Below are 27,488 nucleotides of genomic sequence, written 5' to 3'. Positions count from 1 at the left end.
CCCAATACAGTACAATAACCAGGAACTTTTTATAATAACGACATCTTATTTAACTTATGTAATCATTCCAATGATTACACAAATCATTAGAGTGTAATGATTATCATGTTATAAATTATTTTCTCACCAGAAACTAACCTTGGCTTGATTCTTTCATGCTTGTTTGAGAAATCCTTTAGTTTCCTTTAGTCTCCTTGCTCTGCCTTTTAGGCGGAGCTCCTACCCCTCTCAGCTCCTTAAGACTAGCCAGCAGCAACTGGCAAACATCTCCTCAGCTCATTATAGGAGCTACTTTTCAGTGAAACTCTGGTAAAAACATTGTTAAAGGGTTGATAGAGGAGCCATGTTGTGATGACTTCCTGAGGGCAGAGTTTCAGAAAGAGCTTCTTGAAGAGACAGAGGCTCAATTTCAAGGCGTTAAATTGTACAGCATTTTTTATAACAACTTGACTGAGGAGAATACAGCTAAACGAAGAGGAGAATGAGCTCCATATGCAGCTATTTTTTGTAAGCTAAAGATAAAATAAAGAGTCTGTGATATACAGCCAACACTGTGGAACATCTGCCTCCTTTATAGCTACTTAAAAAGTGACATTGTACTCTAATATCCACCCAACGTTAACAGTGGACATTACACATGTGGGCCGAGAGCCGCAGAAGTATTAAATATTATCGCACACAGCCTAATATTTCACTAACCCTGAGCGTTTCATTCAGAGATGTACTCGAGATAAAAAGCAATAATCTGAGCCTGATGGATGGCCCAGGCAGAGCCGCGGGCCAGCGCTGTGTGCACAAACTGCAGCGGAACGATAAAACCAACATGGAGCAGGTGTGTTTGGTTAAGATGCACTTGTCAAGTGGGGTGACGAGCATGTCTGTGTTCATTCAGCCGAACCCTCTTATCTGCACCTCCATGTCCCACTCAAGAGACAAAAGGCACTTGGCCATGTTTGTATGATTTACCTCTCCTCATGTAGCTGCGCCCGCACACATGAAGCTGTTCCTCACAGGCTGCGTTTATTTATACTCTTTTATTACTGCCTGCCTTCGAAACATACAAGATCTTCTCAATAAATTAGAATATCGCTGAAAAGTTAATTTATTTCAGTAATCCGGTTTGGAAAGTGAACATCATATATTCTATAGGTTCACTACGCACAGAGTGATATATCTGAGATGAAGATTAACTACATTTAATTAAATTTACTGGAGTAACTTTTCTTTTTTGCAAAAATGTACTTACTAAGTTTATTATGAAATATAGCTACTGGAGTGAGATTTCTGGACAATCTTTGGAAATATTTTTTCCCTAATTTTATTGTTTACATGAATTATTTTCAAGATTTCCACATAACTTCATATTTTGGTCCATCTATTGATGTGACTTTAGAATACTAGCATTTTCAATGATCAGCCATTATGTACTTGAATCGCCATTTTAACCAAATATGTTTTTACTCATGTGTAATTTCTTGGACAGTTACTTTTGACTTTTGCTTGAGTCATTTTATTATGAAGTATCTCTACTGTTACTTATGTAAAATTTATGGATTTTTCTACTGACCAAATAAAAAACAAACATGTTTTAACCAGACTTTCACCAGACTCACAACCTGCAGTTTTTGTTAAAGTTTCACAAGTTTCATATTGAAAAAATTTGATTTCATAAAATCTTTTGTCTGATTTTATTTTTTGTTACTTATGTAGTATTCCATCTTTCTGACAAAATGAATTTTGGGGTTTTATTAGCTGTAAAGAATATTTAAAAACTACAAATAAATATTCATAATGGCGTAGTAGGACCATTATAAACAAGATTTCTGCCAAAAGTCTCAGAAATTTTGTAGAAAATTCTTGGAAATTTCTGAGTTTGAAATAATAAAATATTACTAGAAAAATATTCTAATAATATCTGAAATTTTCTAGAAAAAATGCAGAAATTTCTGACTATCAAAAGGTGAAAATGAAGCAATGAATATTACCAAGAAAAAACTTGGAAATTTCTTAGTCAAAAATGTCTTTTTTTTGAATGTCAGAAAATTTCCAAAAGTCGAAAATCGACTAAATAAATTTAATTTTGTAACCTTAAAATGTTCTTGTTTTTCTAGAAAATGTAATCTCAACATTTTGTATTTTGAGAATTTTTTCGTCTTTTGTATTGCAATGGCCGCCGTCCTGCTCATCATCTGTCTTTTATAAAAAAATACAATAAAATGTAAAAAAAAAATCAGCTACTAAAACAAACAGCTAAATTCTACAGTATTATGTTTGTTATAGTATTTATTTTTAAGCTAAATAACCCCACTGACCTTTTCACCGGCATGAAAAGGAAGTGACGTCAGAGCAGGAAGTGAAGCCCGTCTCCGTCCCGACAGCAATGCGCTGCTCCTGCTACAACAACAAGTGACATTTGCGGCCGTCTGAGCCGCAGGGAGCAGCGGGTGAATGTATCAGCGGACGGGTCGTGTATCTGCCGAAGCCCCGGATGTGTGTGCGGCGTCGGCGGAAATGACCATGAGGTAAGCGGCTCGCTGTTGGGCTGAACGCGGCTGTGATGCTCTGGTCTCATTAGCAACAAGCTAACGATACCCTGCTGCTGGCCAGCTACAGCTCACCACGGTAAATCTGGGTTAAACTTCCTAATTGTGGGATTTGTGAGTTACTTTTAGATGTTTAAGCAAACTCTTTACTGTCGTAGGAGTTTGTTTAAAAAGCTTTGTGGAGACAGTTGTTTTTTAAAGAGACAGTACTCATTTAAAGGGATTATCTTGTTGTTTATGTCAGTTATTCGGCTATAATTACAGGACCTGCAATTCAGATCGTGTTTCATTATAACTCGCAGTTTTATTTGGCAGGACTCCTCAAGCTTCGGAGTAAAACTATAAATCTGTATGAAAGGACAGATTCATAATAGTGAGGAGAAAATCTTTTCTATTGAAGGGATTTATGCAACTTCCACTGAAATGAGTTAACAGAAATGACAGTAAATCGCAATGAAGTGTCTAATTTGTTTAAAAGTAAAAACCAGTTGAAAAAAATTACAATTCCTAAGTAAATTAGGGATCATTATTTATTCAGAACTAAACTTGAAGTGTGACAAAGCAGTGTGGCATCACAACAAATGAGATTAAAGGTACTCAGACAGAGAACTATCCCATATCTGAATTTTATAATTAAAAAAGTAAGTGTAGTTTTAGATGGAAAAACAATGAAATGGCATTGTTGTCAAATCCTAAAAAAATTGTACGCTGTGATGGCTTGATTAATGTTTCTCTGTAAACTTAAATGTAATAACCTCGCCCTAGGGATTAACAGTCAGATGATCTCAAAGCATGAGTCAGAACAATAAAACAGAGGAGTTAAATATGATTTAGGTCTTTATGTTTCTCATTTATAGGACACCAGATTTGGCAGAATTGTCAAACAATTGATCAGAATCAACACTACACTTTTATTTATTGTTGTTATTGTTTTATTTCTTCATCCCTAGATGTAACTAACATTTCTAACATTTGTGTTTGTAGTCAGTGAAGTTTGTGCTGAATTAACACACATTTTGCTTTGTAGCTCAAGTTGTGTTATGTGTGTCATCATCGAAATTAAAATTGAAAACCCTTTTTATTACGTATAAAATATCAACAAGCAGCAAATTCTTTGAGTTGAGTTTGGCAAATATCAGAATATTTTATGTATAAACTGATAATCTCATAATCCCTTTCAGTCCGATTCCAAGCTGCTATCTGTCAAGAAGAATAGAATTTTGTATGGTCAGTATTTCTAAGATTTGATTGAGAGAAGTTTTTCTATTTTTAGGCTTAAATATTTGCTACTGCTATAAAATAATTCAATTTTTGGAAAATCAGGATTCAACACCAAAAGACACTCAAACATTTTACACACAAAAAACAGAACATTCACAGTTTTATGCTTTCAGGCTTGATGTTTGTTTTGCGATAATTAATAAGTGATCGCTGTGGTAAATTAGCTCGCGCTGCTATTAGCTAATTTAAACACCTGCTCCACTGATGATCTGTCAGAGTTGGTGTTTAGGTCGCCTTAAAAAAAGATTCTGAACTAAAACTCACCGAATCCCACATCATATCTCCTTGTTACAGTTGTCATAGTCAAGTGAGCACAGCTGAACTACTTCCCTGTCCCACATTATTTCTTTCTCAATTAAAACTTTTCTTAACTTATCTAGTTGTTGTAATGTTGACAATGTTGACTGTGTCCCTTTTTCTTTGATATACTTAAGATTAATGTGTTTTTTGACAACTTAATAGCTAAAATTAATGCTAGTTATCGGCCTGCAGCTTTTTGCCTTCAGCAGGCAGCTGGGGGACCTTACCAGCATGACGCCATGCTGCTTCACTTTTATACATTGCAGCCTTGGAAGTTTTTAAATTTGGCTAAAATAATTAACAGACCTTGTAGGTGATGATTTTCTGTGTCATGTTTTGGTTCTGGGAAATGTTCTGACGCTGCTCCGCTGCTGTCTGTTGCAGATGACTCAGCAGTGGCTTGGACATCGATGATTCAACAGAAGATGAGGCGTGCTCTGTTTGTCCGACTCGTCATCGCTTGTTACCATAGCTACATAAACCACTCTGACATGGACACTACCCTATAGGAAATCATGCTTTTTGCAAACTGAAGTCACTAAAATACGTTTTTGTCTAAATTAGTATTATTATTTTGAATGGGTTTTTGCTAATTTTCTGTGATAAAATGTCCCTGGCTGAGCAGTCTCAGAAATGGTTTCCAACCCATGTCCAAGCCACCGTTCTTCAGGCGTCCGGTTTACAGCCTAAAGGCAAAAATGGCACCAATGATGCCTACACCATCATCCAGCTGGGGAAGGAGAAGTACTCCACGTCGGTGGCGGAGAAGACGGCCGACCCCGTCTGGAGGGAGGAGGCGTCCTTCGAGCTGCCCGGTCTGCTTCTGGAGGGGAACCCCGAAGTGTACGTGCTGTCGCTCACAGTGATGCACCGCTCGTTGGTTGGGATGGACAAATTCCTGGGCCAGAAGACGATCAACCTCAACGAAATGTTTGATAACAAGCAACGAAAGAAAACCGAGTGAGTACGACCTCTGATGAGCTTGTTTCTCTTTAGCTGTTGGAGGATTCAGGCAAAACTAAGTGATAGGAGACTTTTTAAAACAATCAGTACCAGAATCAAATCAACTGTACCGTCTGGGGTCGTCTTGTCTCCTGAAGCCCCAGAGGGCCAGTTTATAAAAATTACAGGTTATTTTTATTTTTTGAGCACAGTTTGTAAAAAGATATAAAACTAAAGGGGGTGGTATTTTGTGTTTTGCCCCAAGTGACTTCTGGCGCCAGAAGTATTGAACTGAGCGACTGAAATTGTTTTTCCAGTTCATACAGAATAGATGGAACTAAAGAAAATGCTTTGTTGTGTTTATTTATTGTTAAAATGGAGGAGTCGACAGTCTACCTCGTTAAAAATAGAAAGTAATGACTTAATTAGACTGTAAGAAGCGGCTCTGCCTTGCTCTGCTGGAGCTGCAGGGATTCCAGCCTTTCAATCAATCACCCCAGAAGATTTGCACTTGACTCATCCTGAGTTACAACAAGCGACAAAACGGAGCTGAATGATGTCGAAGGAAGCTGGGAGAAGTTATTCAAAGGGTTCTCTAAAAGCAAAGCAGAAAAATCTTCATTAAATACGTCGGGTTGAAGCTCGAGCCTCTAATTAACGTTAATCAGTCGGGTTGGATCGGGCTCAGACTCGATGGACTCGGATCGGGTGGGTTGGGTTTTTTAGGTCCGATCTAAACTTTAGTGCAGATTTCCTGTCTAGATGTGAAGCAGGAGGAAGTTGAAAGGCTTCAGACCAGAGCAGGTGAAGCCCATTAATTTTATCGTTCTGCCAGTGGTTTTCATCACTGCAGAGAAAAAGTTTGATAAGTTCATCTGCTTCATTGATGTGAGATGATCTGGATTGTTTGTTCAACTTTGAATATTAATTAATCTATATAAAAACTAAATGTAACAGATTTAAAGATTGACAGATAAAAATATTTGTGACGCCATCAGTCAAAAATGGACAACAAAAAGATCCAGAGCGACCTCTGCTTGGATCCTAATTCCTGGTTTATGATGTTTTTAGTTTATTTTATCCAGTGAGAGGAAACGCGCCGATGGTTCTCCTCCAGTCACAAGGCCTCAGCCTGAACTAAATCAGTTTTTGAGTCACACTCGCCGCATGTGTTAAAGCTATTTCAGACTTCCCCGCCTGTTTTATTCCATCCTTTAATAAGTTCATGACCCCGCTCCTTTTCACCATGTGGCATAAACACAGTCACTTTGCCTTTTATATTCGTCACACACTTGTTTTACAGCTTCGTCTCATTTTAAACATCTGTTTAAAGTCGTTTATAGCTCAGCATGGTTTTAACAGCAGTTGGTGGTTTTAACTTCTGTTCCACCTCTCTGACAGTTGATTGCCCTTTGTTTAGAGATCATATGTCGCCTAATAAGTGACAAATGTCAGTGATTCACTTGGAGGCCCAATGAAACAAGCGGAGCTGGACAAACATGTTTAGGTAGTCACTCCCAGTGGAGCATTTTTTTGTTTTTGTGTGAAAAAATGCAGCCGTGTTTGTTCTCAGCAGCCTGAAGCGATGCCGTTTGTTGAGTTTCAGCTTTCTGAGTGTAAATGTCCTCTGGGTTTCTCTGCTGCCGGTTGAGAAATACTTTGATTAGCAGGTCAAAACCTGAAAGAATTTTGTTTGTTAAACATTTTTAGTCACCTTATAGTTTTATGTTCTGTAAAAAACAGTTTAACAACAGATGTTTTGATGCAGATTCTGTTTCTTTATTTCTGTCTCTTTTGTTTTAATCTTTCTTTTTGTTTATCTTTTTATCTTTCTGTTTCTCTTTTGTCTTTGTTTTCTGTCTCTTATTTCTTTCTTTTCTGTTTCGTTTTTCTTTATCATGTTATTAATCTTTATTTCTCTTCCTCTTTCTTTCGTTACGGAGAAACAGCGGCTCTGATTCCCTCCAGGATGTTAGCGCTAGCGTAGCGTGTTTGTTTTGCTTGTGTTTACCCAGAATGCCCTGGACTGTCGTCCACTTTCTGCTTTTGGAACGGTCTCCGATCCGCTTGGCGTTCACATTCGCAAACCAGAGTTAATTTCAGCCAAACCCAGACTGGGGTCAGAGTTCAGTTTTTTGGTCCAAATGAACCGGAGTTTCTTGACAAATTTGACTTCTCAAGGAATTTTTGAATTGAAACAAAGTTTAATCCAACACATATATCCAGAATTAACGTCTTCAGGGCAGACCTTGATGAGTTAATCTGTGCTCTCCAACCAGAGGATGAAGGTCTGACATCATCTTCCTCGCGCTGCGGGACTGGATCTGGTGTTAATTAGATCACCGCCTGTCCCATCATGGAAAGACATTAGCACACTTCCTCCCCGTCCATCAGTAGCCAGAATCACGATATGTTACAATCAGCGTTGCTGGCTGGTATTTATTTAGGTGTCTGTAGTGATGCACCTCCAGGCTCTGCAGCTTTTCAGCAGCGGTTCTGTAATGATCCCCGTCGGTACCACGGCTCCACACGGCGGGCCTGTGGTCGGCCCGGCCGCCTCGGACCCGACGTGCTCAGGAAGAAAAACGTGGCTTGGTATTCGTTAACTAGCCTGTGTTTGTGTCTGTGACGAGATTGGAGATCTGAGACCCTGAGGCGGTGGCAGCAGCATGCTGCGGGTCGGAACCACACCCAATCAAGGTTTTAACCGATTTTGGGTTTGTTGTTAAAGGCTAGTTGGCATCACTTTACAATGATTCTCCCCTTGTAGATGACTAATAAATAATTTGTCATCCATCCATCAATAAACACTTTATAAATCATTAATAACTGTTTATTATGCATTAATTAAGGCTGAGAAGAAAACATAAACATATTTACAAATGCTTATTGAGAGAAATGTTTTGTAGAACTACTTTAGATAAGATAGATAGGTGAACAGTAGATTTTTCCTCCTCACCCTTAATTAATGCATAATAAACAGTTATTAATGATTTATAAATTGTTTATATGTAAATCAGTAACATATCTATAAACTATTATTCACCTATAAGGGCAGCATTGTTGTACCATTTAGTTTTATTTAGTTGTGAAATTTTTTTTGGACTAATTCAGTCAGTTTTAATTAATTTTTACAGTGTGTTTGCTGGTTATTATCAGTTAAATATTGTTTAATTTTAGCCCCGTCAGACCGTCAGTTCCCAAAACTACACACACAAACATACTGACCAAGCCAGACCAAACACAGATAAAAAACATCTCGGCGGATGGTTTAAAAAGGAATTTAATTATTTGTTTTAATTTACTTCTAAAATGGTAGAAAATAAGCTTTAGTGCTCTAATTAAAAACCTGCATAATGTGCCCATTTTTTAATTTGATTATCAAAATGATTGATTACTTAATCTTGTAGACTTGATACAAGAAAATGACTCTTCTTTGAAATGAGTTAAAAGGCCCTTTGTGATTAATTAATCTCTTTGTACCTTTAAGATTTTTTGTTTTTCTTGCTTTAAGAAAAGGCAGGAAAATATTAAATTGTGAAATTATTGAATATTGAGGATAAACTCACATTTTTCTCACATTTTTTCATCCTAACATTGTATCCAGGACTGTAATGTTGCACACATTTAAACTGCGATGACATTTGCAGCTTTAAATATTAGCTCTACTGTAAAATGTGACACATTCATATAGAAAACAGACAGAAAACCTTTCTAAACGGCGGTTTCGTCGTGAGGCGTGCTAATGAACACGGATACGTCTCATTAGCATGGATGAACTCCTGCGCTGCCCTGTCATGTGGCTTTGCAGTTTCCCACTTGCTTGTCGTTGCATTTCTGAACAAAGGCCAGATTTGTGCAAATGCCACACTTTTCCCCTCCCAGTGAAGGCCAAAAAAAAAAAATCCCATTATTTCCAGTTGAAAAAGCAGAAGGGTTAAACAAATAGGAGCCTGGAATGGCCTTTTATTATTCTTCAGGAGGCAATTTCTTCTGTTCGAATTTCAAAGAATAATGTTTATCCTTTTAAAAAATAAATGGCGCCTCTTGGTTGTGTCAAAAAAAAAAAGTTGAAGTGATTTAACCTTTTGGATTATTCAGCTCAAATTAGGCTTTTCATTTGTGTCTATTAAGGAGTAGGGGAAGCGTATTATTCCATTTATTGTGTTGTTTGGTCGCATAAAGACTTGTACCACATTCTTATTTTGTCTGCACGTCTCCATGAATTATGTGTGATCAACTGAAAGGATTTGTTGTTGGAGCTGCACTGCGTTAATCCTGCGTCTTTTCTGTAAATTCTGTCACTGAATTTGCTGAGCTTAAGCTTCTTCTCTCCCACTGCAGCTGGTTCTCCTTGGAGTCCAAGCCGGGGAAGAAGAAGAAGGACCGGGGTCGGATCGAGGTCAGCATCCAGTTCATGAGGAACAATATGACGGCCAGCATGTTCGACCTCTCCATGAAGGAGAAGCCGCGCTCGCCCTTCTCCAAGCTGAAGAACAAGGTGAAAGGTCGCAAAAACGACGGCGGGGGCGGCTACAGCGACACGTCTTCGGCCATCTTGCCCCGCTCTGTGGTTTGCGACGTGGAGCCGAGCGGCCGGCCGGCGGCGGCGGAGACGAAGCCGGAGATGAAGGCGAAGCGGCCGCTGCTGTCCGGGGGCCAGAAGCTGTCGGCGGCCCACTCCATGTCCGACCTCATCGGGAACCACTTCCGACCCAAACTGGACTCCATGAACTCCATCGAAGAGAGCGGTGAGCAACAATTAGCGCTGCAGAGCACAAATGCTAACATATCTGCAAAAATGCTGCAGGGGAAGATTAAATTTACATCATGGTAACAATGCATTACGTTGATGTTTGGGACACAACCAATCTGGAAGCACCATTAATTTTGCTGCCTGCTGATATGGCTGATATGAGACTTCAGCTTCTACGGTACAGCCAATATGGCTTCTTTGATTGATTACACTTTATTGATCCCTAAGGGGAAATTGCTTCTTAGTTGACAAGCTAATGAGTATAATAGCACCAAAATGAAAACAATAAATATCTTTGTTGTTGCGCTCATACATTTATTTATTCATTAATTTAGAAACAAAAACATTTTTTTGTTCAATGAGAAATGTTCACTATTTTTTATTAAACTATGATTAATTACAAGTCCTGTAAAAATGTAATCAATATTATTTTTGATTACAGGGTTTAATCAAAAACCCTGTAATCAATATATATTTTTTCTGCATATAAAAATATATATATATTTTTTCTGCATATAATGTGACAAATCTACTATAAAATTCAAGAACAGCTCAGAAAAAATTACATGTTACTAAAGGCCCATAAATAAAAAGTTACTGTAGCCTAAATGTGGCTCACTAATATTTTGAGGCACCTTTTGAATCACACCTGCTGTCCAGTGCACAGGTGGCCATTTTAGTTACAGTTTCCATTAAATCGGTGGTTCGGATATATTTCCTCCAGTATCAACAACTGGAGAAAATCTAGAACAAGAAACTCGACATTTATCCCAAAGTACTGAGAAACAGGTTGGAGGCTGGGAAAAGTTACCATGAAGGCCTTTGGGTTTGAGGTCCAACATCTGGACCGGGCTGAAAAATCTCCCACAACCTTTTAGGACACAACGTGTTCCAGTCTAACCAAACCAAACTGGAACTTTTTGGGCCACCTTATCACAACACGCGTTGGACACAAAAACAGAGAGAACGGCACGTCCTGAGTGAAAGACGCTTCGTCTGGAACAAACAGTCAAACATGGAGGATCCATGAGAGGAATGTAGAGCTTTGTAACGCCAGCGGCTGATTGGACAGGAGATTTCCTCACAATCTGGTCGCTTTGGAGAACGTTTGGAGGCTCAATATGGGAAAACACTGAGTTATGAATCTGAAGCTAAAGATGCTTCGACATAGTTTAAGGTTGTAGAGACATTTAATCCAATTAATTGTTTCAGCCTTACATTAGAAAAGCATCTAAAGATGCAAATAAACTAATCAATGACTTTTTTAAATAAGAAAATATTTTATTACCTAAATTAGTTAATGATTATTTCAATAATTGATGATTAACGATTAATCTGAATAATCGTTTCAACCCAACACTTAAACCTGTATTGTATGTTAGAAATGCATCTAAAAATGAAAATAAACAATTAAATTCCTTTCTTGAAAGAAAAAAATGTGATTGCCTAAATTATTTAACAATTGTTACCATCATTTATTAATCCGATTAATCGTTTGAGCCTTTATGACAAAGCACTAAGCACAAATAAACTTCATTTGATGAAAATTTTCTTGTACATTAGAAATACATTTAAAGATGCAAATAAACACCTAATTAAATACATTAAAAAAAAATAAATTAACATTTGTTCCCTAAAATTTTATTCCTTTAGTGCATCTGAACCTATTAGTCATGATTAACCGTTTCAGTCCTACACTGATGCTGTTTTTGTACATTTAAATAGATTTGCTGATGCAAATAAACTAAATTCCTTTGTTAAAAAAGGAAATAAACATTTTATTGCCTAAAATGCAACGTGGCATTCCTTTAGTACATCTGGACAATAATCAGTTGATTCATCGTTTCAGCATTAGTTTATTATTAAACTGTGCTGTTTAAAAGTTGTGTTTTATTGCAGCTGGCCTCTCAACACAGTGAAGCAGTTTGAGTTTCCTAACGAGCCGTTCGGCTGTTTGTCCTGTTTATTGCAGCGGCGGCTTCAAGTTGTTTTTCCTCCTCTTCCAGGAAGTACAGGTGGCCCTCACCGGCGTTCCCAGAGCGAGGTGCCTGGATACCAGGACGGAGAAGCACACAGTGACCCTTTCACTGATATCAGTGACACCCTGCCACAGAAGTATGCCACGCTCCCACGCAACCGCAACCCGTTTGAGGGCGAGCGGGGGCAGCAGCCGTGGGAGCGGGCGGAGCGGAGGGAGAAGAAGGAGAAGGTCAGCCTGCTGGAACGTGTGACGGGGAAGAAGGAGGGCCGCAGGGCCGGCAACGGGGGCCGATCGGGGAGCTCCGGAGACCTGCGCTCTCCCAACCCGTTCAGCGCCGACGCCGCGGCCGACACCAACCCGTTCAGCTTCAGCTACAAAACCAGGTAGTTGGGCTTCGTCAGAGAGTTTATCTGAGTGGAAGGTGTCATTAGCGGCTCTTTAGAGTAGCAAAGCCCTTTGAGCCGCAGTAATGAGATCCTCTGCTGAGATACAGCGTCCAATTAACCACTTATCTCCGCTGGTCCATCGTCTTCTGCTGCCGCCGCTGCCAGGCATCGGGCGCAGCTGTGTACAAACCTCACAGATGTTTAATGACTTCATCTAAGAAGCCTCCTGGCATGGCTCAAGTTTATCAATTTGATCAAATTTTTGAAGATTTAGGTTTTGGAAAATCTAGATTTTAGTTTTTCTGCCATTGAACTCCTTCCATAGTTTAGATTGAAGTCACCAAACACAGGGAAAGAAAAAGGATCACACTGAAAAATATAAAAATCTTTGACACTTTTTTCAGAAATTTACTTCAATCTCAGGATTCTGACTTCAATCCAGTTCCGAGATCAAAAGTCTGAATTCTTCCTTTTTTTCATAGGGCGGCCATCTTGACTGACAAGTGTGTTTTTGAATTTTCAATTTAGGTCAACAATATGACAAAGTATTAGGGCCAGACTATGATTTTTTTTAATTGCAATAATAATTTCATGATATTAGGACAATAAAGTTGTAATTATATGAGAACAAATAAAAATTAGGGACGTTAGCAACTTGTGAAGCTGTGTCTTGGTATAAGTTTTACAAATAATTAATGCTTAATCTTTTCCCACATTTGTATTGTTACCAATAGCAGGAAACATTTCTTGCACAATTATTCAGAAGGTTTGTACTTTCAATGAAGAGCAAAACAAATTAATACAAACAAATCTGAAAAAAACCCAACTTTAGTAATGAGACTTCTCAGTTCCAGTTCAGTAAACAAACAAAAACCCAAAATGTTTAAAAGCTAGACTCCATAATCTATTGACTATTGTTTGGATTATCTAATTAATGGTTGGACAGCAAAATGTGTTTCAGGTTGTATGTAGAGCATATTTACAGACAAAATATTTTTCATCTGAATAGAATCAAAATGTTTATATGAATTGTACAGTTTTAGGTTAAATGCTGCTCTAAATGTTATTTCTGTTATTTGATTAATAAACTGCAGTTATAAAAATTCCTCTTTGTTATTTCAGTGACAACAAGCAGACAGGAAACGAGGACGGCCTCTTTGGGCAGAAGAAGAAGAAGAAGGACATTTTCGGCAAAAAACATGTAAGAACAACAACGTCTTCCAGTGACATTATTGCTAAATTGTCAGCTTCACCTGACAGCGCCTGTCATAAATGATCCCAGTAAATGTGAACTCGTGAGTTTCGCTCAACGCCGCAGCAGCAGCAGCAGCTGACATGGATCAGCAAGGCCTCCGAACGCTGAGCCGCGCCGTTTGGCTAATTAGCAGCTGCACCAGTCGGTCAGCGCGTCCGATCGGATCGTCATTGGAAGTGGTGTTAAATTTCAGGGCCAGGAGGTCATTTTCATTCTCTAATTGCGCCATTTTTGTTGTGACAGTGAGTGGAAATGACGTGTGTATCCCTTTAAATAGTTACTACATTTGAAGCTCAAGCTAGTTCTTTGGTTTTAAAGTGTCTAGCAGGAAATAACAGAGTACTACACAGCAGAAGAGTCGGGTTGCGGGTTGTGGGGGGGGCAGCAGCTAAAGTGATGCCTAAATGAGAAGGAGAATGCTGATAATGGCTTTCCTCACCTTGCTCTGTGGGTGTTGAGGGCTGTCGTTATCCACACATGCGTCCCCCGTGCGTGCCGCTGCGCCTTCCAGAAATGGCAGCTCCCATTTCCTCTGCTTCAAGGCCCTAATTAACCACACACAGGATGGGAGAGAGGGGCAGTGAGAGATTTCAAAGAGCTCAGCTTTTAGATTCTCAAAGCTGAGCTCATTAGAAACTGTAATGACACAACTGGAGAATGCCAAGTGTGCGCCTTATCTCCTCCTCACTACTGATCGGAGGGAAAAACGGCCATCATTACTTCGCCAGTTCATGGTCATTCCCAGGCCTTTTGTCAGCAGCCAGATTATTACGCCGTGCGTGCGTTTAAAAAAAAAAAGATATTCTCCGTCTCTGCTGGCTTCAACACTGCAAAAAGGCAAAGTCTTAACAAGTGTCTTTATTCTACTTCGAGTGTAAATCTCTTACTACTCCTCAAATAACAAAAAATAACTTGCAAGAAACTTTTCTTCAAGAAATGTGAGCTTGTTTTAACTAAATAATTGATTAATATTGATTATTTATTACTAGTTATCAGCAGAGACACACCGATCTAATATTAATATCTGTACTGGTAACAATATTGCAGTAATGCTCGGTTCTCTGAGGGATTTCATTCTTTATTATTTAATTTACGTCGTATTTAAAGCTCCTAATTTCACTTTTTTTGATTTATCTGACGTCTTCTGTTCTCGAAACCTTCCTCATTTAATCTCAGTGCCGGATATTTAATTTTGGTCATCATGGCAACGCGGCAGCGTTGTTCTGCTGCTGGAGGCGATAAGACACAGGTGAGCGCTGCGGCTCCAGGTCGCTCTGCGCGTTGTCTCTGCGTAGCGGTGGAGGCTGGTGGGGAGTGGAGGCTGATAAGTGAGGTATTTTAAACAGGGCGGAGGTTTTCACTGCTCGGTCCGTCTGTGGGAGGAAGCCCAGCGCCGAGGCGATAAAGTAGTCCCTCATTAAAAACCATTACGCCAGAGCACGATCTGCTTCCCTCAACATTTCATTGGCTGTTTATTAACCAGAACTTTTAACAGTCTGGCTGCGTTTATCTCCCCACGAAGGCTTCATGTAGTTTTGACAGAAGTTTCACTGAAAACTCTGGTCTCTGGTTTGATTCCTGTAGAAACACGAAACATTTTGAAACGTGTCCGGCATTAAATCCATTGACTCAAGTCTGATGTCTGCATCAATCAGTCAGAAAATGTATCCACTCATTACAGAACAAAAAGTTTCCTAAACAGCAGATTTTACTGCTTATTTTGGCCCAATTTTTTAATAACCATCCAAGTTTATTGAGGATCTACAGAAGACCTTTCTACAGCAGTATGGATGCATGGATTTGCCATCGACCTGTCCATTGGGCCAATGGACGGATAGAACAGACCTGACACATTTGTCTCATCTCTTGTCTGACAGACATTTTGAACGTTTAGTTGTGATCGTGTAGAACCATTTTTTTAAACTCATTTCTTGTTTTCCTTCAGGTGGCACCACCAGACACGGCAGCCAACTACAGCAACCTGACCTTTGACGAGGTCGTCCAGGAACTCATCAAGCAGAAGGAAGTGGTCCGGAAGAAAGACGCGCACATCCGGGAGCTGGAAGACTACATCGACAACCTGCTGGTCCGCGTCATGGAGGAGACGCCCAGCATCCTACGGACTCCCTACGAGCCCAAAAAGAAGGCCGGTAAACTCTCAAAAAAGAAGAGCTAAAAACAAACACTGGATGAAAAGTCGTTAGTAAAAGTTCAGAAGGAGATCGGGGGTCAAGGGTCGATCACATTCAAGTAGCTCTACTTTAACTTCCTCTTTTAATTTAAATTTTGGGGTTGCTTTTAATATTTGTTGCTGTACTGAAAGACAAATGATTCATTGATGTTTGAAGTCAAGACATTAGCTTGAGAAGGTTTTGGTCTGGATTATTTTAAGCTCTGTAGTAATTTATTGCACATCCATTTGCCATAATCGGCTGCGATGCTTCCAGACTTGTTTACCGGACGCGTTAGCTGCTGTTACGTTACAAATCAAGCTGTTTACAATCGATTCCAAACATTTTAGACCGGCAGGTCTGTCCTCTACAGATATTCCTAGACTGACTGGAAGATGTTTTCCCAAGAACAAATGTTTGTGTTTTTTAATGTTATGAGTTGGAGGGGTTCAAACTTCACTTGCAATAAGTGCAATATAATCACTACGGAAACATGTTGCTTTACAACCTGCTGGTATTTCTCTTGTTTACATTTGAATCGTACGTTTGCGTTGAACTCGCCTCTTCCTGTTGATCTGATTGGTCGTTTCCTTCGAAGCTCTGCTGCTGATGGTATTAATGGTACACATGTGGATCTATGCTGCACAATCCTTTATTTATAAGTGTTTTATAGCTCATATGAATGTTACTTTAATCACTGGAACGTACTGTTGGTGAAAATCAAATATAATTTTTTCCCAAGGTGTTCAAAATGAAGTGTTCTCTAAAAATGTCTTGAAAGAAAAGACTTAGTTGGCTGCATCTTTATGATCACTCCTGATTTTGAAATGTTTGCTTCACTTTCTGGATGTTGGTTTCTAAAACGGAGACAGAAGATCATCCAGAACTTCTGTAAGATAAACTGAAGTTACAAACTGATTTTTTTTGTCAGTGAGATAAAGATTTCGCTTTCCAATTAAACAGGACGATGTTTCTTATAAGAGGAATTTTTTTACTTCCGATGCGATGCCGATATTGGAGCTTTAAGTAGCGACTGATACCGACATTAATCCAATAAGACACATATAGGGCTCAGACTGGTGCTTGAAATTCATGGAAATGCTTGAATTTCTATTCTGTGTTGTCAGGGTTTGGAAAGTCCTTGATTTCTTTGTAAAATTCTTCAAAGTCTTTGGTTTGGTGCTGAAGTTATTCAAACTCCACAGTTTTGCATTAAACATCATTTACAGTTGAAACCAGATTTTCAAAGATAATAAAATGACAGATAATAAAATTTTTTCTCGACGTCTGAAGGTAAATCAGACTAAACTTTTCTTGTTTTAGGTTAGTTGGAATCATCAAAATTATTTCTATTTGCTAAATGCCAGAAAACTTAGCAAGAACATTTTCTGGAGTTTTTTTTGCAACATTCTCAGGTGTATAGGATATTGCAAGATGTTTCAAAACATAAAATTTTGTTTCATTTTAGTTTACCTTGACCCTCCAGCAGGATAAAGAATGCTAGGCCGTTCACCATAACATTTCTTTGGATGATAAATTGTCCCAGAAGCCATTGCAAAAAACAATAATATTGATGTTTTGAGGCCTATTTCAGGTAACATAATGGTGTAATAATACAAGAAAACATTCTCAAAGATCATTAAACAAATATCTAAAATAAACAAAACGGCAAATAAAATGAATAATGAAGTCTGTAAACAAAATTGAAGGCCAATTTTGTTTACCAAAGCACCAGACTGAAGACTTTTATCACCCAATTTTTCATAGAAAGAGAAAAACGAGAAATGATTCCAATGAAAATTAGTGAATTTGTTGTAATTTATCATGCGACTTACTGCGAAAGGCCTAGTTTGAATAGAAATTCCTTGTTCAGAGACTGTCAGGAAAATGACTGTAAGGAAGTGGTTGTTGTGGAGCAACAGATCGAATCGCTCTTTGCCAGCCACATGGAGAGACATCAGTACGATGATTAGCAACTATATCAACTTGTGTGGACAACACAGTGAGAGGCTTCTCCGATCATAAACCCTGTGAGCTAACAGGACCGTTAAACAACTAAAAAAGAACCTATTTAATTGAATTTGTTTACATAACATGTGCCTATCAGTTTGATATGTTATCGATTTATACATGGACTCATAACCATAATGTATGGGAGCCAAAAGCTTTATATTTATCTAACTGACACGCAAATTAAAATATAACACTTGTTTTTTTCTTCTGTTTTAAACATTAAATTAAAGCCACCATTAAAACACAGAGCAAACGTACAAAATCAGAGTGAATTATTCTGAAGCTGGAAATCTGGTTGCTGGTGTTGTAGGTGGATCTGGTCCTAATGGGTAAACTCTGCCTTGTGCCTCCGTATTAATCTGATTTTTCTTTTAACATTCCTCAGACTTTTATACTTTCTGAGACCTAATGGCTCATTTGTTCATAATTTTTAAGGGTACAAACACTTTTAGATGTCATTTAGTTCAGATATAACACTGTTCATTATTATTTTGATGTTTTATCAGCTTTTTCTTACCTCTGTGAGCCTAAATAACATGACTTGTTATTTAAAGCAACTCTTTCTAACTCTGTTTCCAGTCGAGAAGTGTTAAATATTTGGCTGTTTAGCGAGTGGAGCTGAAACTGACAGATTTACATGTGTAATTGAAATGTGCAGTGCACCTCTCATTTTTAATTTACGATCCTTGTTTCTTTTCCCTTTCATTGTAAACATTCAGCAACCTTTTCCTCTAAAACCGATCAGACCACTTCCACTCAAATAAAGTAAGAGTTACGAGAGAAAATCCTTGTTTTTGCTGGAGGGAAAACGGATTCGACCCAAATGTTGAGAAGTCGTTCATTTTGTTTTATTAAGGTTAAGGTCTTTTCTGGCCCGCAGAAACAACTTTCTTTTCTCCTTTATCATCAACACGTTAAAGCATGTTAAATTTATTAGTGAGCAAATAAGAAGAAAAAGATTCAAAATGAAGTTATTTTGCATTTTTAATTGGGGAGAAAACAAAAGAAATATCCTCTGAATACTCTTAACTTGACAGTTTTGGCTCAGTTTTGTTTTAAAATGTTTGGCCCCCCTGTAAATAGTTAATGTGCTTTATCTACATTGAAACGACCATTAACTGAATCCAGTTTTATCAATTTATCAGTAATCTGCTGTACTTTCCAAAAGTATTAAAACCCATTGAACTTTTCCACAGTTTCTTCGATTTAAACCACAAACTTATTAGGATTTAGTGGGATTTTATAATGGGGTCGACTGATAAATCGTCCCAGTGCGATTAACAATAGTCAGCACTGTTGCCAACTTCGGCACTTTGTTGCTATATTCAGCAACTTTTGAGATAAAAGAATCGAAATCAGCAGATCAGACTTTTTAAAGATTGAAGATTGGCCTGAAAACTGCATTCAGCACAACAATTTAATTTTAAAATTATAATTTTGCAAATAAAACTCTTTCTTAGGGGGTTGTGTTTGTATTTAATGCTCTTATTTAATACTATATTGAGCAAGTTTTTGCATCTTGAACAGCTTTACATTCAGTTGAAACCAGTTAATTACATAAAAAGAGACATTTTTTCTCACTGTATTGAAGTTAAATTTGACTAAACTTTTCTTTTCAGCTTAGTTGGAATCACTGAAATTATTTGTATTTACTAAATGGCAGAAAACATAGCAAGTATTTGTATTTACATTTAGAGAAGTCCTTTCTTTCACAAGACAGACTTTTAACCCTGATACTGACCAAATTCGACGAACGTCACAAAGAAACCTCTAAATATTTTCTATCATTTAGCAAATACAGATAATTTTAGTAATTCTAACTAAGTTAAAACAAGAAAAGTTTAGTCAGATTAATATTTCAGAGTGAGGGAAAAATCACGTGTTTTTATTGGGTGTATGTAAATTTCTGGTTTCACCTGAATCTAGAAACTGAACCTTTGATTAAATTAATGTTTGCAATCGGTGGCTGTTACAAAAACAAACAGGAAATGTTTTTATCATAATTGCAACAAAAATGTTAATTTTAGTACTTTTTCTATAAGTTCTCAAGCAAAATCTACTTTTAGTATCTAAAACATGCTTTTAAGAGTAACTGACTTCAACTGTCCAAAGATCTTTCTTTATTTTCCATATTTATAGAAAAAATTCACCTCATTTTGAAATGTGTTTTTTATTCCATAATAGAGGATTCTGTTCTAAAATTTGAAAACATATTAATGTAATATTCACTTGTTGGTTTTGTAGGTACGTGTAAATCGTCACTTGTGGTGAGTTTATTTTTTACTTTAGAAAAAGCTGCCAACTTTTCCTAAGAAGTTTTTTGTTTGTTTTTCTTGAACTTTCATTTATTTCTTGTTGGTTGAAATGTTGGACACAGCAGCAAAAACGCAAAACTTTACCAAGTACTTTTGGCTTCTAGTGTAAATATCTTAGTACAGGTGAAATACAAGAAAACAAGCTAACGAGTAAGAGGAGTTTGCGTTAAGTCGGTAATTTCTGAATATTGATGAAATTTACTGCGTAAACAGTTGGTCTAGAACTGGGTTGCTGGCCGGTGTTGCCAGGTAACGGCACATTTTGTTTGCAAAATAATCTGCCTTAAACAATATTAGGAATTATTTACTTAAAATGAGTTGTTAGATTTTGCTGAATTGTTGCTTTTTATTTCAAGTTTACTATGATATTTGCACTACAAAAATTGCCAAAAATACTTGGTAAGCTGTTGTGTTTTTGCAGTGTGAAGCCTCCTCACTGGTCAGATTATCCTCCAGTTCAAACATTTGACTGGTTTCCATTCACATATTACTTTCTGCTGCTGTGAAATCGTCGTTCTGCTGCTCTGCGATGGTTTTTCCCGACTGGAGGCCAAAATCTCCCGGTACTGAATGTATTCTGCTCTTCTTTTGTAAAGTGGAAACACTATGAAGGCCGTTGACACGCTTGCCTTTAAAGTATTGGCTTCATCCTGTTCGCTGGCTAACGTCACACCCTTCATTCAGGATTGTAAATGAATGAGCTTCTGCTGGAACTGATTTGTTTTGTTTTTTCTGATGCCAAAAAATGTCAGATTTGGTGTGAGTATGATGTGATGCTATGCTGCCTGCTCGCTCCAGCTAAAGCTGTCATTTTATTTAGTTCTCTTGTTTTTTTTTTTGCGTGTTCTCGGGCCTTTCTGAACTCTTGGTACTTCCATTGTACATATTGTGTAGATGATTTGTGACTTTTAGTCATTATTGGGGATTTTTCTGCCTACTCGAGTACCACATTTCAAAATATGGGGGATGAAACTGGCTTATAAGTGAAATGAATGCCTGTATGAATTTTTGTCAGACTAAACGTCGCGGCGATTGTGGAACAGGTTGTTTACCCGCACAATCTTCCCCCAAAGCCTGATTGCTTTGCTTTACTGACAGAATGTAAAAGAAAAGGTCTGACGACGTTTTAATGTCGAATAAATGTGGACCCTGAGGTTATTTAGTTCAAATGAAAGCTGAAGGAGGGGGGCGGCGGGGTGACTAGTTCAAATTAATTAATTTTGCCTGTCATTTCTTTGTTTTCTTTTAGCTTGATTATTGCATTTGCTTTATGCTTCTGCATAATTGTCTTCTTTTGTAGACGTCAAACTAAAACACAAATCTAGATGTCATTCATTTTGCACAGCGAATGTAGAGGATCCACTCTGCAGGGAGACTGAGCTGCATCATGATTGTTGATTTATTTTATTCATTAAATGTTTTGCGGTTTATTAGCACCGCTAGTAGAGATGTGTGAAAAGCCTTAAAATAAATCAACTCTAGCTGGATGACAAATTGCCCCAGAAGTTATTCAAAAATAACAATGATATTGTTATTTTAGTACAGTGTAATGCAAGTTCGCCCTTGCAAAGACCAATAAACTTTAGTTTTCTAAAGAACAGTTAACACTGGAGCTGGAAGATATTGCAAATATCTAAAGTAACACACAATAGAACAATAAATAAACCAGAAATAGACACCATACACAACCAAAACCACAAATAAAATGGATTTTGTCTTCCTTGTAAACAAAATTTCCCTTAAAAATTAATCAGCAGAATGTAAATTATCAAGCTCATTTTAATTTATCATGAAATTAATTGCTTATTTCAACAGGCTTAGCTGTTGCATAATCTCACAGATTTTAAAAAAAACCAACTAATTTTTAATCTGAGTACAGTTATTCTTGGCAAATGATCAAATTTCCAGCATTTCTAACAAATGGAACTGAAGCATTTTTTTTGTTTCTACATTTCTTTTTGAGGTTGATATAATCTGTGACTTCCTGCTTCTCAGGGTGTAAATAACTTTTACACCCAGAGTCTTTTTACACACATTTTTGACGGGTGCCAATAAACATGAAGGAGTTTTCAAATCCACTAAGGCCTGAAAATGTTTGGATGTTTCTGCTTAAAGCTACCTTCTGTCATAAAAGATGAAAGTTAATCACAATACTTTGTGGTGTTTATAGTGGGAAATGTTGATATTGATGACAAAACTGCCCAGTTTCACATGATTAAGTTCAGTGTGTCAGTTACATCAAGGTGAGGTTAGGGGCTAGCATCAGTTTTTTTAATGGTACACTAGTAGAATATGGAGTTGAATGTCATTCCTGCATGTCCGTCACATGTTTTTGTATTTCACATCTGCCAGATTTTGTGGCTTTTCTTGGTCATTAAGCCTTTATTTCCCACAAACTGGCTTCATTTTTATCAAATGTCATCCAACCCAGGTATAGTTGGTGAAACTCTAAGCTGGTTGACAAGTTTTTTTTTTTTTTTTAAGAAAAACTTTTACTTTTCAACCAGTATGCAAGAGTTTTATCTGTGAACGTTTGAGGACAAGAATGTATTCCTCTTTGTAGAAACACACGGAGCTGCTGGAAAACTCTGAATTGACAACCGTATCAGGCTATTTCAGGTTAAAGAATCAAACGCATTCTTGAGAATGCTTTTGGTGATGCATTTCTTAATAGTCACTATTTCTTCACGTGCTTTAGACCTCGTCATCGCCTGTGTTTCACAAGATTGTAAATGTTCTTTTCAATAAAGTCACTGGAAAAAATTGTTTTTGCCGTTTCCCATTGTATACCATATATATATATATATATATATATATATATATATATATATATAGATATATATATATATATCTATTTATTTTTTTTTTTTTTTCTAGGCATAAAAATTAAAAAATTACAACTTGTTAATGTTTTCTGTTACAAAATGATTGGTGATGTTGTCTGATGTTAACTAGGAATGCAACTAATATATTGGCTTACAATTAATTGTTGATTAAAATAAGTTCCAATTGATTAACAAATCAATTAACTAATAAGGACCTCAGTGTTGTAGTTTGGCTGCCGACCAGCAGAGTGCGCCACTGGTTATCCTGAAGCTCAAAGTCCCTTAATATAGAAACAAGATGGCAGCAGGAAGGAGAAACAGTCCAGAGTCCGGTTTGAGATGAAAAATGCACTTTATGCAGTTTTGTTTAGAAGTGTAACTCACAACAAACTCCTTAAGTTATCAACTAAACAGCGTTTTATTCAGCCGAGCTGCAATTTTTATACCAAAAATTAGAAATGTGCTACAAAGTTTAATAATGTGAACAAACCACAATTTCCTGTTTATGCAGTTAGTATTTAGCACAGCTGACAAAATAAGTGGAATATGTTTTTATTTTAATTTTATTTTGCATAATGTGAAAAATGTTGCTCTTTTTGTTATGAAAAGACGACCGTCCCTCTTGATACGAGAAAACTAAAGTTTTTAAAAACATGGACGTTTACTAATTAGTCATAACTTGATCGATAAGATCAATCAACTTTAGATTGCACTCAGAAAGCATAAGTTTTGTAACGACGTATTTTCAACGTTTTAAGTGAAATAATCTGGAATTAGAACAGGGTTGCTAGGTAACGGCTCAGGGATTAGCGCTTTCCGATAAGAAACTATTAACCTAAAACAATTTTATGCTGAAAAGTTGCTTGTAGGTTGTTTTTGTTTTATTTCAAGTGTAATAAGATATTGGTGGCAGAAACTAGAACAGAAGTACTCAGTAAATGAGCGAATCGAATGCAGAGGCAGCTATTTATTAATATTTCAACAGTTTGATGGATTTAGTCATTAGATTCTGCTGCAGCCGGCCCTTTGAGGACATTTAGAAACTTGAAATGAAAACGTGTTTGACCTCCAGTGTCTGCCTGACAGAGACCGCTTGTAATTAGGGCTTTCCTTTAGGTGTCACCTGTTGAACTTGGGAGTCATCCTCACACGCTGACCGATTGGATTTCACAGCGCCCGTCTCCTTTGCGGCGGCGGCACGTGGCGCCTGAGGGCCTGCTGAGCTGATGCACATTAGCTCATTGTCCGTTATGTATCACCTTCCAGTAATCTGAGGAAATATCAAACAAACATGTTGTGTAAAATTGTGAGAGTACAAGAGAGGCGACGCGTGGCAGAAAGGGCCGCCTACAGGTCGGCGGCGAGGCCCTTTAAATATGGATGGGCGTCAGAACGGGGATCGGTGTCACACTGCACGCGTCTGCAGCATCATGGAGAAACTCAGCAGATGGATGAGGTGTTTGCAGGGAGGAAGACAAACCTGCTGGGTGATCGAGGGCCAGATGTCCAGGTTAACCCTTCAGACTCCCAGGAGGGGCGGACCCCGCCCTCATCTCAGGCTTTGTTGGCTCATCTCTGGAGGTAAATCAGGTGTCATACGCACCAATGTTGTCTTTTATTGATGCTGTTGTCTGACTTTGATAGGTGCCACACGTCTGGTGAACAAAAAGCCAGATGACAGCCAGTAAAAGGAGAATCTGTCAACAGGTAAACAAACGAATACAGGCAGACGTATTAGGGCTAAAGCTAACTCTTACATTTTTAAACATGTAAATTAAACATTCTAAAAATTTGTTACACTGCGATGCTTAACTATTTTTAACTGCTTATTGAGTAAATAATGTGATGCTTTTATGTATTATATTCAGGCCACTGTAGGTAAGAAATTTCTTATTTAAGCTCCAAAAATGAACATCTTAGTGTTTTCAAGCACATTTTTTACTTTGAAACTTAGAAATTGCCAAGTTTTTTTTCTAGAAAAATTCTGACATTGATCACAAAATTTTTAGTTGTTTTTCTTAACAACTGAAATTTACAAGTTTCTTCTAGAATATCACTGAAATTAATCTCTAAATTTTTGAGTTATTTTTTTAGTAAACTTTTAGCTTTTGAAACTCAAACCTAAAATTTTTAAATGTATGATTTTAATTTAATGTTTCCCCTTAATATCACATGTTTTATTTTGTTTTCAAACATTTATATATATATTAACTTTAGAGAGAAGAAATTATTGTAAAACAATCTGTAAGCAGCCATTAAAAACTTTTGTATTAAAAATGTTTTAATTTTTATTGTTTTGATGTAATATTCTAATCTTAAATGGCTGTAAACAGAAAAATCATCATAATTAACAAAAAAGAGTTGAAATCAATTTGTCACATGGATGAGGTGTTAATTAATCTACATTGTTTTCTTTTTTAGTTAAATTAGTTGAAACATTCAATAGTACTCTGATTTATTGAAATGCTTTTGTTTTCTTGAGTTCTTCTTTAGTTTTAGTTTTCTTTTTCTTTAATACTGTATTGCTGTAGAGAAATCCTGGAGGGATTTCAGTTGGTTTTACTTATTCAGTTTCATTTTCTCTGCTAATTTGTCTTTTATTAATGTAGGTTAGATTATTTGAGATCCCAAATTCATCTTTAAGAGAGATCTTTTCACACAAACACGGGATCACAGCTGATAAAATAAGACCAGTGATGAAGATGTGAACCATATGCACCATAAGCAACAGCAGATGTCCTCCTGCCACTTCCAAATAAAGGGAGAAGTATGAATTCACTGTTTAATTTGCTGTTTTAAAGCAAAACAAGGACGTCTGATCATGTAAATGAGTCTGACGAGACCTTAAAACAGAAATAACGGTAATTTCAGTTGAAACAAACTCCCCCAGAAGAGTAAATCAGCACAGTGGTAAAAAGTTCCTGGATTTTCCCAGTCAGCTGGGTCTCAAATTATCAACATGTCCAAACCAAACGGGAACACGCAGTATAGATGAAGGAAAACATCAAACCAATCTGTTATGAAAATAGAAATTACACAACAAAAGAAATAGAAGACAGATGGACAGAAGCAGGAGTCAACCGCTAAAGAGAGGAAAACAAAGTTCCAGAGAGCTAAAGCAGCACAGTCATGATGATGGAACGAAAACTGGGATTTAGTGACAAATTTGTAGCCTGCATAGCCAAGGAGAAGATACTGAAGCGTTTGGTTTTGGTGCCATTTGAAATAACTCATGAGGAGATCACAGATCCACTGGTAATTGATTGATTATTAATCCTATTTGGTGACGGTGAAATCAGTATTTTATGGGTCATAACACATTTGTCCACTAAGAACGTTAAAAGTTTTCTTCAAGACAGGCAGATCAGCTCAGTGGAGAGGCCAGAAAACAATCTGGATCTCAGTCAAGATGGAAATTTATGATGGAAACTAAAAAAACAAAAAACATGGTGGTTTAAAAAGAGACTTTATCCTACAGAGCTGATCTGTCAACACCAACATGAGAATGTTGTTTTTCATTAGCAAAGTCCTCAACGAATCCAAGCCAGAGAAAGTGCAGCAGAGACTGGAATGGCTTTTTAGACATCCCATATTTTTCCCTTAACTTTGAAAAAGATTTCAAAATGGTTATTTATGTTGTGTCTGTAATAATTTTTATCGACAAAGTAAGTCTGGCTGAAACTTCTATGTTTTAGCCAGTACAGTAGATTCCTGCCTATTTGAGACTCTATTTACAGAAAATTAGCATATTTACTTTCTTAGAGCAAATTTAAAGTATTCCACTGAAAACGTAGCTCGGGAATCTGAAATACCTACGAGTAATACTCAATACTTAAAGTAGCAAACTTTAGTCATTTCCTCCTGGGTTTATTTATTGGGCGTTTCAACCAAATATTTCTGGTCCATTAAGAACCAGCGGAGGCCATTACTGGGATGCACCGAGTCACGTCCACAAAACCAAACTGTTCCGATTTAGGACAAGCGTGAAACCGTCACAAAAAAGGCTTTATCGCCCTTATTTATTTATTTTTTCTTTTATATTTCTACGATACGAAGTCTTTAACGTTGGTAGCTGCTCTAAAGTAACTTAAAAATAAATCCACCATGAACCGGAAGTGTTCTGGTTGACCACAGTGGCGGATGTTGAGCAGAAGTTGTTGCTGTCGATCAGTGAGTAAACGTCTGTTAAACGGCACACAATGTGATTTCAGCTAACCTGTTAGACATGCCGAGAATAAAAGAATAAATGGAAAAGAAAAATTTACCTGAAGGTCGGATGAATTGATCCATTCTCGCCAGCAGCAGGAGTTTATCAGTAGACATAATCAATTCCTAGCTTTTATTGTGATAGTCTACTTCCGCTAATTTTCACATTAGCAAATGTTTCAGCTCCGAACCTAAATATTATGTTATCAAGGTAAATATTTAGTTTGGAAAATAAATATTTAGTTTGAAAATTGTTTATTTTAAAAGTTCAATATTTAACTTAGCTTTAGCTTGTAAAAAAATCTAGTTAGCAGGTATGCAAATTAAATAGTTAGCAAGCTAAATATTATTTATTTAGCATTTCTTGAGGTCGCGTGTGAAGTTTCCACAGTCAGTGATTGTTGGTTCTACATGTTATCTGCTTGTTCTGGTTCGCTGGGCTTCCTGAAGTCCGCAGTAAACGTCTTGCTTCCAACTACTGACAAACTTTATGGAGATGCTGATTTTATTTTCC

The 27,488-nt window shown here is 37.3% G+C and overlaps 1 protein-coding gene and 2 long non-coding RNA genes across 8 annotated transcripts in view; 2 read left to right on the top strand and 1 right to left on the bottom strand.

The window, feature by feature from the left end:
* Positions 1–2,365: 2,365 nt before the first annotated feature.
* Positions 2,366–22,422, top strand: LOC129352615 (rab11 family-interacting protein 2). 2 transcript variants are annotated; one of them, XM_055021689.1, is made up of 6 exons: positions 2,366–2,522; positions 4,509–5,084; positions 9,411–9,817; positions 11,829–12,186; positions 13,312–13,390; positions 15,390–22,422. In XM_055021689.1, the coding sequence occupies exons 2-6, from the start codon at positions 4,732–4,734 to the stop codon at positions 15,618–15,620; spliced, it is 1,428 nt and encodes a 475-aa protein (XP_054877664.1). In that variant the 5' UTR covers positions 2,366–2,522; positions 4,509–4,731; the 3' UTR covers positions 15,621–22,422. The 2 variants fall into 2 exon arrangements, with proteins under 2 accessions (XP_054877664.1, XP_054877665.1); XM_055021690.1 differs by lacking the exon at positions 2,366–2,522 and adding an exon at positions 2,533–2,622.
* On the bottom strand, positions 11,709–27,177 carry LOC129352617 (uncharacterized). Of its 3 annotated transcripts, none has more exons than XR_008604898.1 (5): positions 27,034–27,177; positions 24,249–24,465; positions 23,892–24,038; positions 13,884–13,989; positions 11,709–11,870 (listed from the first exon to the last, which is right to left on the bottom strand). It is a non-coding gene; the product is annotated as an uncharacterized LOC129352617 (long non-coding RNA). The 3 variants fall into 3 exon arrangements; XR_008604900.1 differs by having other exon boundaries at positions 24,249–24,423; XR_008604899.1 differs by lacking the exons at positions 11,709–11,870; positions 13,884–13,989 and adding an exon at positions 15,484–15,571.
* The window catches only part of LOC129352616 (uncharacterized), a 68,490-nt gene continuing 67,898 nt past the window's right edge, over positions 26,897–27,488 (top strand). For all 3 annotated transcript variants that reach the window (XR_008604897.1, XR_008604895.1, XR_008604896.1), the window contains exon 1: positions 26,897–26,938. This is a non-coding gene — a long non-coding RNA (uncharacterized LOC129352616). The remainder of the gene's footprint in view (positions 26,939–27,488) is intronic.

This window comes from Poeciliopsis prolifica, unplaced genomic scaffold, assembly GCF_027474105.1.
Source record: "Poeciliopsis prolifica strain line A6 unplaced genomic scaffold, Auburn_PproV2 SCAFFOLD078, whole genome shotgun sequence".
Lineage (NCBI taxonomy): Eukaryota > Metazoa > Chordata > Actinopteri > Cyprinodontiformes > Poeciliidae > Poeciliopsis > Poeciliopsis prolifica.
This window is presented reverse-complemented; position numbering and strand designations above follow the sequence as displayed.

Excerpts from the sequence above, each read along its gene's own strand:
- LOC129352615 (XM_055021689.1), top strand. The coding sequence starts at position 4,732 with ATGTCCCTGGCTGAGCAGTCTCAGAAATGGTTTCCAACCCATGTCCAA. Across the intron at positions 5,085-9,410 it reads AAGCAACGAAAGAAAACCGA|CTGGTTCTCCTTGGAGTCCA; the intron begins GTGAGTACGACC and ends CTCCCACTGCAG. Across the intron at positions 9,818-11,828 it reads GAACTCCATCGAAGAGAGCG|GAAGTACAGGTGGCCCTCAC; the intron begins GTGAGCAACAAT and ends CTCCTCTTCCAG.